Source organism: Parambassis ranga, chromosome 17 (genome assembly GCF_900634625.1).
Source record: "Parambassis ranga chromosome 17, fParRan2.1, whole genome shotgun sequence".
Lineage (NCBI taxonomy): Eukaryota > Metazoa > Chordata > Actinopteri > Ambassidae > Parambassis > Parambassis ranga.
The window spans coordinates 22,018,928-22,032,997 of record NC_041037.1 but is presented as its reverse complement, the minus strand read 5'-3'; the positions used below and the strand labels follow the sequence as shown (position 1 = coordinate 22,032,997).

Below are 14,070 nucleotides of genomic sequence, written 5' to 3'. Positions count from 1 at the left end.
GACCATCACAACATCAGAGCTACACATCAGGGAACGAAGTGTCCAACATCAGGGAGTTTACTTTACAACAGCACATTTAGGGAGGAAACACCCTCTAAACCATCACATGATCAGGCATGTCAGCAGTAAGTATTGATCACTGATAGGAAACACTTACAGCCAGCAGTTTGTCTCCAATCTGCAGCCGCCCATCTTTGTGTGCAGCTCCGCCCTCGATGATCTTGGTGACGTAGATGCTGTTGTCGCCCGGGATGTGCTGGTTCCCCACCCCGCCTGCTATACTGAATCCGAGACCTGCAACGCACCAGGACACAGAATGAGCCGAGCAGACCCACCAGCTGTCAAACTCTGGTTCTGGTTCCTGTTTTCCACCCGATGCGCTCTTCACTGGGACGAACCCTAAAAAAAGACACCACTGAAACGAGCCGCTGCCAATTTAACACTGGCACAAATCAGGGCACACCAATGCACAAAAACATATTGCAGGATGTTTCCGTGGAAACCGAGGCTTTGTTCTGGAGCCCGGCTTCTTGTCTGAATAATCATGAGGCCCTGAGGGATTTCACTAAAGCTCCTCGGCAAGCAGAGAAAATCCTGCATCACAGATCAGACACAGGCTCCGTCAGCAGCGGCAGCAGATCCACACCAGTCACATCTCAGCCCACACGATCCTGGAGGTCAGGACGACCGGGGACGGTGAGGAGAGCAGAGGCACTACAGAGGCCGACAGCAGGGTGTGAAGAACACATTCAGGGTAGCCTCTCAGACTAGAACAGCAGGCTCCGTCTGCTGCTCCAGCTACAAACACTCTGAAGTTCTCTAAAATTTACAAACTGGTGTCAGAGGATGCCGACTTTAAATTTAATTTTCACTGCTCCAGTTTATTTAATCTGACTCTTCTGCCTCTGACCAGCTGTTTGGAGCAGCGGCCAGCCCAGTGCATTCTGGGAGCTGTGGTTTTCTCCGCTCTCAGACATGTCTCCAGCACTGATGGCAGCGTGTGCTGGCCTCACCTTTGGGTCCTTTCACCAGTTTGATCTCCATCACTTTCTCCGACCCGGGTTTCCTCCTGCGGACGTAGAGCCGGACCAGAGAGCCCGCCTCCTTCAGGGCCTCCACGGCACGGCTGTGGGTCACATCTCGGACATCGACCTCGTTCACCCTCAGGATGACGTCGTTAACCCTGAAACGCAGCACAGCGCCTGCTGTCAGTCATCCCGCAGTCTGATCAATCTATCATCAACACATTCTGAATCAAGGAGACAGTTTTGTGACATTTGGGGACAAATGAGTGTGTAACTGACACCCGAGCATCACGAGTTCATGTTAAAGGCAACCTGAGACTGATGGAGCAGCTTCATCCCTCATCATCATCACCTGGATCAGGTGTGTGCATAATGAATGAAGCAGTGAAAGGCGGCAGGGCGCTGCAGGGGGTTCTGGGTACAAAGAGTACCAGCCTGTGTCCATGGCGCCTACAGGCTGTCAGCTGTGTGTGTGTCTCACCTCAGCCGTCCGTCCTGAGCGGCGGCTCCTCCTGGGATGACTTTGGTGATGAAGATGCTGGGGTCTTCGCCGATGTGGGGGTTGTCTGTGCCGCCTGCGATGCTGAAGCCCAGCCCCGAGTTTCCCTGGATACCACAACAGTTACCATGACAACCGCACCGACAACAAACCAAGAAATGACAATCTTTCGTACAAACAGAGAGATTCAGAGCGGCGCTCGTGCAGACGTCTTGCTGCTTTGAGAGCGTGTGTACGATCGGCTGGGTGTTTACTCTGCTGCCCTGCAGGCTGAATCACAGACGCCAGTTGTTCCTCTGAGACTCAGCTGGCACAGGCGCTTTTTTTTTGTTTTTATTTACGCTGCAAGGATAATAATTTGCACCTGAAGGAGCACAGCTGAACAAGAGTAAAGATAACAGTATAAACCGAGGCAGAGGTGAGGGTTCGACCACAGCTCAGAGGAGCAGTCAGCACGTCTGCACTGAGCTCCTGCACCGTCTCTACATGCAGGACTCTGAAAGTTAAGGTGTGTCAAAGTCAAAAAAGAGCAGCAGCTGCCAGCGGCGGGTCATCAATCCTCTGAGTTATGGACTGCGGCGCATTTATGTGGCTCATAAAGGCGTCAGAGTTACAGCGGCTCCATCAGCTAACAACATGGCCGTGATTCAAAGGGACATAAAAAGGACGGCGGCCTGCAGCCTTACCCTCTCCAGCGTGATCTCCTCGTACTCATAATCAGCCTCCGTCCCGTTCACCTGCATAAAGAGACAGAAGACATTCATCAGCCAGCAGGAGGCGCCACCACATCACAGCAGCAGTGTGAACAAGCGGCAACCTTCGGGGCTCAAAGTGGAAGCCCATGCGGAAGTGTCAAAACTTGTAATTCACGCTGCAACAGCTGGGGGTTGGCTCCAAAAGCGAGTAATTTCCCATAGACTCCCATGTTAAAATGGCCGACTTCACAGCAGAAAAGAACGTGTTTACAGCCTGGTACAAAAAACCACTCTGGTCTCAGATGATAGGTTCTCTTCTAGTGTCAATTGTAGGGGGGGTGAATTTTTTTACAATTCACTCGTTTCAATTGTATTCGGACTTAAAATTACGCCTAATTATGGGCGTTGCCGCTTGAGTGACAGACAGTTGACGTATCACAGTGTGAGTTTCCTGCTTCCACGATCGCCCGCCCCCCTAAACCCCGCTCGTGCCCCCCCCTCTTTGTCCATATTCGTAGTTTTAGTCGACGTGACGCTGCCAACATGGCGGCGGTCATCAACGTCCCGGAACCTCCCACTGAGACTCAAAACGGCTCTTCAGAAACAAACGGGTGACGTCACGGAAGCTCTGTCCATAGTTTTTACTGTCAATGAGTGTGAAACACACAAAATGTTTATTATTAAACATGGGCCAGTGTTCACTGATGACTCAGAGATCAGGTACACCAGCGACCCGATAGACAAAGCTGCACCTGCAGTTCTCCCTGCAGACTCTGGGGGCTGGCTCTAAAAGTGAGTCAGTCCCCACAGACCTCCAGATTAAAATGTCCAGTTTTACAGCAGACTGGGAGTTAAGCTGGACGTGCATGTTGCCAACACAGTGACAGCTGGAGACGAACCAGCTCCTCAGAAACTGAACACATTTACTAACAGTTACAAGGCTGCAGTTCCTCAACTGCCCACCGGAGGCTCCATACCTAAATCCAGTCTGATCATTTCCTAATTTTTACATTGTATTAAGACTAAGGACATGAAGGAGTGACAGGTGGGCGTCTCGATCTGGAGTTTTCTTAGAGAGGACCTGAATGAGATCCTGGTCATCATCAGATCAGTCATCCCGTTTGTTTCAGGCCAAACGACAGGCATCATGATTCAGCAGCTGTCACAGTGACCCGATGCTCCGTCAGGTAACACCTCAGTGACACACAGACACAGCTTGCCGAAGCCTGAAACAGAGTGGGCTTTGTCACATTTTCTTAATGTCTGGGTGTAAATGAAGCTGGCAGAGACGGCGTGGAGTCTCGCCGACAGCAGCCAACATCTCCAGTCAATCAGAGGCTAGCCGGCTGTTTGACACTGACCTCATTCAGAGCGGTCTGAGCCAGGAATGAGGCAGGCGAGCACGGTCAGAGACGGGCTCTGATTGGATGAGCATCGACCTGCTGCCGTGGTTCAGCTTGATTCTGTAAACTTTGCACATTCATGTGTTTTTGATGCGTAAACAGGTCACACGTGTCACATCTGCATTCTGCTCACAGATAAAGAGATTTCAGAGACACATGGTGTCGTGTTAGCCACAATGCTACCGTTTGTAGCATCCGCTGTGTAAACAAGCACAATGTGGAGGCGAAGGTTTACCCTCCAACTCAGCCTGCTGCTGTGAGCGCTTAGGGTGGCTGTGGTCACTGCTAATAACAAGTAAAGATCTGGCTTATCGGGGCTTCTGCTCATCCTGACGCTGACAGCAGCTGTCGATCTGTGTACTTACGAGTGCTAAATGCTAACAGCTGCCTGGTCACCAATTTTGTGAGGGTGCAGAGGGAAAGTCCGACACATTAAAAATGCTAACAACGTGGCTAGCAGGAGTGTTCTCTGATTTCAGCGCCACTAGCCAACCACCGATCACCTGTTCAGAGACTGAATGTGGACGATCTGTTCCTCGCTGCTGACTGTAAAAACCATCACTACCTCCAGGGTCAGTTCAAACTTTTGTCAAAGCTGTCACTGCTGGTTAGCTAAAGCTAGCTGCTGTTAGACTTCCACACCAACCGACATTAAACCTGTTGTTAGACACAATTTGTCTTTTAAATTATGTCTAACAACAGCGAGAGCTCAATTCCCTGAAGCATAAACCACATTTAAGGACAGAAAGTTCCAAGTGATGGACACTCCTGATGAAGCAGGTTTGGTAATATAAAGTGTTTCACTGCTCCTCCGACATCGCATCAACACGTCCTTATCCAGCCCTGAAATGTGAGGCAGCCTCCACCTTAACCCTGAGAAACAGGTGCAGAGGAGCAGTGATGAGTTGTGCTGGACTCACGTATGGAGGCGTGTCCAGGCTGTCTGTGTTGACCACCACGGGAGGAGGATTGGCCTGAGGAGAGAAGACACATCAGAGGCATCTCCACCAACAACACACACACACACAGAATCCAGGCTGCAAAGACTTACTCTCCTCATGATGCTACAGACCAACTGAGGATAAAAGAGGAAGCCGGTGGATTTGGGCAGAGATTAGTGAGGACAGAGCAGTACGTACATGGTGGCATTTCACGCTGCAGAAGATACAGTGCTGAAGCATGAAGCCTAAAATCAATCGGAGCAAATCCTGCAGCAGGGAGATTCTGCTTCTCCACCTCGCCTTCCTCTTCTAGCTCTGAACTACACTCACTGCCTCTGTCTGCCTCGCTCCCTCATTTTCTGCCCGGGAGGAGCCAGATGGGCTCTTAAAAGTCAAATGGGGGAAGTGTGGCATTTCTCCCACTGTTTCTATCTGTAATCTGCTCAGTTCATCAGAGCCGCAGCTGGACGGCACACATGGAGCTAAAGTCCACACAGACAGACAGGGATGGATCTATGAGGGAGCAAAATAAAAAACAAACAAATAAAAAGACCTGTGACGTCGGAGGGATGATGGTGGTCTCGGCTGGGATTGGCGAGATTGGGATCACAGGGATTATGGGAGAGGAAGGCGGGGTGGCCTCGGCCTGCTGAACAATAGCATGGTGAGGGGTCAGAGGTTAGACAAACACAGTGCAGCACAGATGAACAGCAGGAGGATGATGGAAGAGGAGGAGGGTGTCGACTGACGGTTCATGTGAGGTGCCAGCTGGGTGGAGTTTGACAGGGCAGGGCCGCCGAGTGTCAGAGGTCAGCCAATCACAGGAAGGCGCCGTGTGACAGGCAAACCTGACACTTTCAGGCGATCCTGATGTGGCAAACTCCCCCATCTGCTGCTCTGAGGATTAGAGTCATACTATGTGACCTCTGAGTGTGTGTGAGTGTGTGTGTGTGTGAGTGTGTGTGTGAGTGTGTGTGTGTGTAATCCTCAGTCCCTTGCTACAGTCTCAGCAGGGGGTGGATGTCCTTTTGTCATCACTGAAATGCAGCAGCAGATATATAATCTGGGAGAGCAGAGTATTAACTCTGACATCAGGGTCAAAGTTCACAGGACCCAGCACAGCAGCAGGTGAAGAGTCTAACCTGAGGGTTCATCCTCTGAGGAGCTCTGTTCTTGTTTTCTTACTGTTGTTAAATGCTGGGTCACAGCGAGGGTCTGTAGGCCTTTGCTTTGTGGGATTAACGCGCTCTGAGCTCGTCGTCATCACCCTGAATCCTCCGGTGATCAGAACCACAGAACTCAGAAACACCAGCTTGTTGTAGAGAGAGGATTCCACACAGCTGTGTGAACTGCACATCTTTACTGTATGCAATAATAATGCACGCCTTTCTAAAGGAGAAGTTTTTCTGTAAAACTACAATAATCCAAACTCAAACCGAGATTACAGCTAAAATAAAAAGTGTTCCATTGGGTTGGCCGAACATGAAGCCCACCCAGGGGGCGCTCATTGTTTGCATCTTTCACATGAAGTAACAAACTGTTCAGACGAGGACACAAATCATTTTACACACCTCCCAAAGCCCAGCTTAAACAGAGCGCAGTGATAAGGCTGAGCCAGTGTGAGGCCTCCAGCACTCTGACCTCTATTATGCAAGAGCAGGACCTCGTGAAGCTGCCGGCAGGAAGCGCTGCTGTGTTTGGAAGAGGCCTAATTGTTGTGCTGCAGAACCTGGAGCCCATGGAAAACCGACAGCTGCTAAAATTAGCCCCGCGCATCGACCGCATCGATCCGCCAGGCCTACTTCTGGAGCGCGGCTCGGAAAGCCGCTGACAATGGGCCTAATTGCTCCCAAAACATACAAACGGGTTTAACGAACGCAGCCTGCACAGAGTTGATGCCTCTGCTGGAGGGGAGTGAGCGCTCCCTCACAGACAGGATCTTTGGAAGCAATGAGCTCAGAGATGGTAAAGTACTTGATGAAGGGCACGAGACACAAACCAGGCTCCAGCACTGCAGAATGTTTGATTAATCAATCAGGCAACAGTTTTTATCACTGATTAACCCTTTACTCTGTTCCTTACATCACAGCAAACCGGATGTTAACACAATCACTGCGCTCCAGTCACGTTAGAGTGAAATTCCTCCAGAAATAAAAAACAAACACTCTGTCCTCAGCAGGACGCCATGATGGAGTCACATGACCAACACTCAGAGAGTCTGTGTGACCTGCAGCTGATCTCTGTCTGAACACCTGAGTGATTCTGCACACACGCTGCCTGCAGACAGGATGGAGTGTGTGTGTGTGTGTGTAGAGGGCAGTGACCAATCAGAGCACTCTGCCTGATCATGTGAATGATGCTGGCTTTCAGCTGCAGGGACAGATGTCATGACAACAGTCACACATGGACACACACAGCATTGATTCTCCATAAAGTGACAGAGTGTAGTAACTCAATCAAACTCTCTCTCTCACACACACACACAGACACACACACACACACAGACACACACAGACACACACACACACACACACACACACACACACACACACACACGCCACAACAAGCTGCTCCTTAATCACCAACAAGACGAGTGCAAAGGGTCAGAGGTCACAGTGAGCAGGTCTGTCCGTGTACTGAAGCCCCTTTAGCTCCCACCCCTCACACACATGTACCTTACTGAAAGCAAAGGGCACCCAGGGTATCTCCGTCCGGCCGCTGCTGACCACTTTGGCCGTGCTCTTCGTCGGGCTCTTCTTCACGCTGTCCCGCAGGTTGAGGAATCGGCTGCGAGCTCGGCAGGACGCCGGCACAGTGCAGGCTGTGAAAGTGGACAGAGAGGCCTGGACCTGTGGGCGGCTTGGCGGCTGCTGCTGCTGCCGCCTGTGAAGCTCGATGGCGTGCTGCCTCTGGAGAGGGTGCAGGTGGGCGATGGACTCCTGCAGGTTCTTCTCGGCGCCGTTCATGGCCTTGGTGTTGAACTCCGGCCGGGGGTAATGTGTGGTCATCTTCTTGAACAGAAGGGTTAAAGAATAAATGACGGACGCCTTCTTCGGGCCTGGTGGTGTGACGGCAACACGTCCCGACTCAGCCGAGGTCCTCCACAGCCCGCCTCGCCTCTGTCTCACCCCTCCCGCTCCAGCGGCTCTTCCTCTGTGACAGCCTCCCTCTCGTCTTCTCTCATTCTCCTGCCAATTAATGGGCTCCAGCGAGCGAGGCACATGTCAGCACAAAGGGGGGCGGCTCCACTCGCCGCATGAATTATCGATGTCACCCCCGGATTCAGACACAGTGGTGTGCGTGTCAGCAGTGGTGGGGGTGTGACGTGGACTCCTGTTCAGCAGGCAGGAAGCTGCAGCTTTCAGTGGATGTTCTCTGTCGTGGCTTTAAGCCTCTGCTGACAGTCCCACAGGCTGGTTCAGGACCGGTTCAGGACCGGTTCAGAGGTTACAAACACTGAGCTCCAGCCTTATTCTAACTAGTCTTTGAGATTATTACAGATCAAAGGGTTTTATTCTAAAATTCTTCTGTAACTGATACATTTACTTTCCTGTTAAAATGAAACATGACATTAGTCCCGGAGCATCCCGGCGCTGCAGTCAGCAGGACACAGACCCGATAGACGGTTCAGTCCAACATTCAGCCTTATTATGAAACTATCGATATAGAAAATGATCCAGAATGACCCTCATGTAGGCGTTGTCATGGCAACGGGCAGTGTAGTTTCATAAGTGGATTTAAAATCCAGGAGGAGAGCCGGGTTTGGTGGGAGGAGCATTTCCAGACCCCCCCCCCCCCCCTACTCACAGCTTCCAAAGCTGCACTTTGAACTGTCCCACAGTCCCTGAACGCCTCGTCTCCATGCTCAGCAGAAAAGGAACCGATGTGCTGTAGGCGGCCATGTGACTGCACTGTGTGTGATGTATGAACCCTGAAACAGCTCACTGTTGTCAGCGTGTTCAAACTGCTGCCTCGAACAGAGTGGACACACTCCAGGCCTGTGGACGGTCCACCCCGTGATCCATGACAACAGGAACATTTGGAGAGTAAACACACCACCACAGAGCGTCCACTGCTCTCCACACACTGCTGCTCGTCATCTGCATCACTGCCTCAGCTGCTGCAGCACAGCTCCACCTGCAGGCCGCATGTGTCAGCGCACCTCACCGCCACCACACATCACAACAGAAACTCAACCCGCCGCTCTAATGAGGTCAGCGAGAGGCGAGAGAATGAAGATCCGTCACATTTTCACTCGTCCCTGTCCAATGCTTGTTTCCTATCTGAGGTGTTTTGTTTTTTTAAACATATTCATCCATAACTTCCAAACTGAACACTGGGCATGAAGTGGATTAACAGCATTTTTCCTCTTCAATGTGTAAATGTATTCAGCAGGAGCTCTAAAAGCTGTTCTTCTAATCTGTGAAGGACGTGGACGACTTTCTCCAGGTATCCACCCAGAAGCCTTTAAACGTTCTGAGACCCCCCTTTGATCCAGGTTTTTTATTTTGAATATTTGTGGAATCAGGACTACGTGTGTGTTTCAGAGGTCATGGTGACATGGATGCATCATGTGAACAGATTAATAACATGCAGAACCCACGCCTGACAGAACACCAACCACACACAGGCACACTTTCAGACGTTCACAGCAAAGACGGTTCTGACAGCTAAAGCTCACACTGAAACCATCATAGAGGACGTACTGAGAAACCGTAAAGGAGAAACTGATTGGATCGACCATGTGACCATGACTTAAGCCAATCACATCAAAGAGAACAAGCTACTGAGGGTCTCTGGGAGCTAGCATGTAGCAGTTAGCATGTGTCTGTGAGGAACGCAGAAAAGTCTTCATGAACCAACAGAACTGACGACGCTTCCTGTTCCCACTGGAATTTGTGATGTCCAAACTGACCCTGGAGACGCTCCATGTGTCTCCCTGTAACTCCGTGGTGTTTACCATAACTGCTGCTACTGGGACGAAAGCAAAGCTACACATCAAGCTGTGAGGGAGGACGACAACTCCGGACTACACGACTACAACGGTTCAAACCGCCCGCATCCTCCAAACCACAGCACAGTGAGAGAGTGATCCGTTTCTACAGCCTGTGTGTGTGCATGTGTGTAACAGGGAGGTAGTGGCGTAGCAGTGTGTGTGTGTGTCAGGAGCCTGCAGGTTGCTAGGCAACGGCAGGAAAGGCATGTGCTACTGCAGGGGTTCCTCACATCTGCCCAGAACATGATGCTGCTGTTTATGCAGGTAAATCTCTGCACGTCGTAAAAACCCTGCAGAGGTGTGACGGGATCCCACATCCACGCAAACACCTGCACAGGCAGGCGCCTCCGGAACATTCAGCAGCACAGCGAGGCGTGTGTACGTCCTCCATGATTCCTCCATCACACTCCGCTGCAGCGTGATAACCTGCTCTCAGCGAACACACACACACACACACAGGCTGCATGTTTTCATCACTTTGGACGAGGGCGTGGAGAACTGAAGCAGAATCCTGATCCACCACATGACGCAGCAGCAGCAGCAGCTCCTGTTGCAACTTTTACACATCTGCCTCGTCGCAGCGCCCCGCCAGCACAACAACACACAGCAGGGTCTGATCACATGTGTGACTGCACGCAGGAGAACATGAGTCACGCTGCAGCACCTCCCCCTGCCTCCTCACCTTTACGAGGATTTCTGATTTACATACGGGAGGCGTGTGACCTACCAGCAGGCGCCGGTGGAGCCGCTTGGTTCTCCTCAGGGTGCCCATGATGCGGCGGCCCATCTTTTTGGCGTACCACACAGAGTTCAGCATGCTGCTTGTTGCGCTGCTGCTGCTGTGGTGAAGGTGGCGTGTCGCCTCTGCGCCTCCTCTCGCTCCTGCTGCAGGCTGCGGGGCGGCAGAGGTGATGCTGGCTGGAGAGCAGACGATGGGAGGGGGGCTTCACTGCACCTTGTGCCCCCCCTCCTCCTCCTCGTCCTCCTCGTCCTCAGAGACACAAACAGGGAGGCTGCAGAGGAGCTGATGGAGGTGAGCAGATGCTGCTGACACACGCCGTGGCCGTCCTCTTCCTGTCACAGTGGCAGCAGCTGGCACGGTAGCTGGTAAACTGCAGCTCTCAGATGCTCGAGTAGATGGGAAAGAAATGAAAGCGGAGCCTGCCGGGGTGAGAGAGCATTGCTGAGCAGAGAGAGAGAGAGAGAGAGGGGCTCCGTCTGTCTGAGGCAGACAGCAACAACAGACTGCAGGGCTGACGAGAGGACGGAGAGACGTGTGTGTGAAGAGCGCAGGCAGGGCTAGTCCTCCTCCTCCTCCTCCTCCTCCTCCGTCCACAGTGGGTTCGGTCCTGCTGACCTTTGTCCTACTTCAGTCTTCAGACTTCCAAAATGAGTCAGCAGGGGAAACTCACCCCAGAAAACTGCTGAGTTATCACAGCTGTGACGGACAGATCCCAGACCGCCGCGGCGGCATCGTGAGGTTGGTTCACAGAGCGAGTCAAGCACACGGAATCCATTACTGATGGAGCATCCATGAGAAAAACACATAAAAACACCTGGATTTTCCTTTTCTGTGTTGTATGTTACATTCCTCTGGCTTCATGTAGCCTTACCGTACTCAGGTTAAGATTAAACCGCTCCATCCAGGGTCAGGTCGTGGGAACACTCTAACCCTTCCTCTCCCGACCAGCTGCTCATATTTGCAATCTCATTCTTTCAGTCTGTACCCACAGCTTGTGGCCATAGGAGGCGGGAGTGCAGACCCGTGCAGACCCGTGCAGACCCGTGCAGACCCGTGCCTTCGGCCTCAGCTCTGTCTTCACCACAACAGACCGGAGCCGAGCCCGCTTTACTGGGGATGGCGCCCCGGTCTGCCTGTCCATCTCCTGCTCCCTTATAAGACCGGGGGTCTGAACTCCTCCACTTGAGGCAGTAACACGTCCCAGTCCTGAGATCCACGGCGCAGCCCTGACAGCGTCCAGCCTCCAGTGGAAACAGGTCCGACCTAAGAACCAGCAATGAGTCCGAAATGTTTTGGACAGAAAGAGTTCTGTTGATTCTTCAAAGCAAAGAGCCTGAAGTCGAGACAGAGTCTTTGTCATAGATGTTGTGTATTTAAACGTCACTAACTGCTCCACTCACTCCAAGGTGTCTGTGAAATCCCTTCCAGCTGTAAATAGAGCTGGCCTGTGTTCCCAGCATGCCTTGCTGCAGCTGGGAGTGAAGAGTAGCAGAAGAAGGAGCATTAGTGACAAGTCATTTCATGGGCTCTGAGTCCTTTGTCTGGGTGCTAAATATACCTCAGAGCTGCTGTAAATCTTTCCTTTGGAGCCGGCCACCCCCACCACACCCCCACCCACCAAAGAGCATCACTAAATCTGTCTTTGTCCCTCTGCGCAGGTTCAACCCCCTCCACCTCCTCCATTTTCTGCCGTCGGGACTCTCTTTGTCGACATTCATCTCCTGCGTTGCCATGGCGCTGCCGAGGAGCGCCGGCGAGAGGCGGAGGAATGAAAGCAGTGTACTGTATGTCCTCCGTGCTGGCGCCGTCTTTGTGGGACGTGGCGCTCCATTCATGGCGTTATCGCAGTGGATGTGTCGGAGATAGCTGCCCGTTGATGAGCGGCGGCGCAGATCAAACATGGACGAATGAATGAGGAGATTTCACCGCCATTACAGGACAGAGGTACTCTGGAAGGTGTGGTGGTCCTGAGCAGCGATGGGACAGGTGAGGGCTCAGACCCTCCATTTATGATGTTCATCACTTCCTCTGGCCTCAGGTTTGATTTGTGTCCTTAAGTCAAAGTCACGTCTGATGCTCTGCAGCAGATTAAACAGGATCCAGAGGAGCCACGCTCATCTGAAGACCTGCAGATTCTACTTGAGACTTCTCTACAACATGTCGCATGTGAATCAGTGTTTATTACTTACACGCACACGTTAGCCACCAAGCTGCCTGGTAACTCATCCCTGTGCACGTTGAGCCACCTTTGTGTCCATGACTAACACACGCACAACAGACCTTCCACGTGCACAAACATCCTGTCAACACTCAGAGTTTTCCATGAGTCCGGACCTGGAACTCAAACTCCAGCCTTCTACAGAGCTCAGGTCTCCAAGTCTGACAGACTCCAGCAATCACAGATGATCCGGAGAGGACACCTGAACCTCTGGAACCAGGAATGTGCCCATGTGCCCATTTCAGTCTGTGCCACAGAGACATGAGGAATCCAGCTCCGCCTGAGTCCATGAAGCATCCGACACCACAAGCACTCTGCAACTAACTCCACGCTGAACCCTCTCATTTCTCACCAACAACTCTGCAAAACCACAACCACACACAGACACACACACACACACACACACACACACAGACACACACAGACACACACACAACCACACACACACGCACACAGACAGACACACACACAGACACACACGCCTGCAGATGTTCCAACAATATCACACAGCTGATTCACGCCTGCAGTGTGCCTCAGCTCCACAGCAGCCAGTGTCACCGTTTTACTTCCTGCTTCTCGTCTTCATGCTAAGCTAAGCTAAGCTAACTGCTCCAACAGTGCCTCCTCTGTCAGGACCCTGACACTCCGACTGACGACTCCTTTTATCACAGTGCAGAAACATAACGTAACCTTTGCTGATAGAGAAATTCTACAGAAGAGGATTAGGATTAGGATTAGGGTCAACATCAATCTCAGAACTCAGAATCTCTTAAAGGATCATTTAAAAACTTTCATTTTGAACATTTTCTCAGAATTCAGAGAAAAGGAGTTGAATAACAAAAGGTAAGGTTTTAAAATCCTCGTCTGTAAAGCAGGATGGTGTTTGTACACCTGGAGCCCGGTGGGGTGGGAGGAGGTTTTACCTGGATCGGGGGGTAGGGGTTGGAGGAGCAGGAGGGGAGGGGGCTGTCCTCTCCATGGGGGTAGAGGATGGAGGATGAAGGGGAGGGGAGCTCCGGGAGCTGCGGTCCTAACGGTGAAGAGCCGTCAAAGATGCACTCCAGAGATGCTACCTACAGGACACAGGAGGAGTGGAGACGGCGCCTCACAGAGGTCAGAGGAGGAAAAGCAGCAGAGAGAGCAACACAAGCATCTACTTATTAAATCCATCATTACATATTTGACTTTGTTGGTCTGTGGCTCTGAGCCCATCTTTCCCTTCAGTGTTTACAAACAGTGCAGCAATTATCCAACCGTCCCTTAACGCCTCCTGTGTGACAGGACAGGACAGAAAGAAATGTTCAAATCTGAACTTCATATTTTAACACTTAACTCTAAATGGTTCAGTTCCAATAATAAAGTGTCCAGACTCAGTACAAACAGAAAGTCCTGTCCTCCTCAGCAGGACGCCATGATGGAGGCACTGAGCAGCAGTCACATGACCAACACTGTATGGTGTAATATTACTGTCATTTGTTGGTTAGCAGGAGACCTCTGAACTACAGCGAGTAAGACGTCTGAAGAGAGTCTACAGGGAGCAAAAGAGAAACA

General features: G+C 51.6%; 1 protein-coding gene across 20 annotated transcripts in view; it reads right to left on the bottom strand.

The window, feature by feature from the left end:
- LOC114449578 (discs large homolog 1-like protein) overlaps positions 1 to 14,070 on the bottom strand; it is a 61,496-nt gene that overhangs the window by 10,863 nt on the left and 36,563 nt on the right. For 9 of the 20 annotated variants that reach the window (XM_028427341.1, XM_028427343.1, XM_028427346.1 and 6 more), the window contains 6 exons: positions 13,443 to 13,592; positions 4,543 to 4,596; positions 2,211 to 2,261; positions 1,507 to 1,631; positions 1,014 to 1,183; positions 158 to 294 (listed from right to left, as the gene is read on the bottom strand). In XM_028427341.1, coding sequence (XP_028283142.1) covers positions 158 to 294; positions 1,014 to 1,183; positions 1,507 to 1,631; positions 2,211 to 2,261; positions 4,543 to 4,596; positions 13,443 to 13,592 — 687 coding nt within the window. Of the gene's footprint in view, positions 1 to 157; positions 295 to 1,013; positions 1,184 to 1,506; positions 1,632 to 2,210; positions 2,262 to 4,542; positions 4,597 to 5,116; positions 5,213 to 13,442; positions 13,593 to 14,070 lie in introns of all 20 variants that reach the window. The other 11 variants (XM_028427344.1, XM_028427361.1, XM_028427362.1 and 8 more) reach the window with 3 other exon arrangements.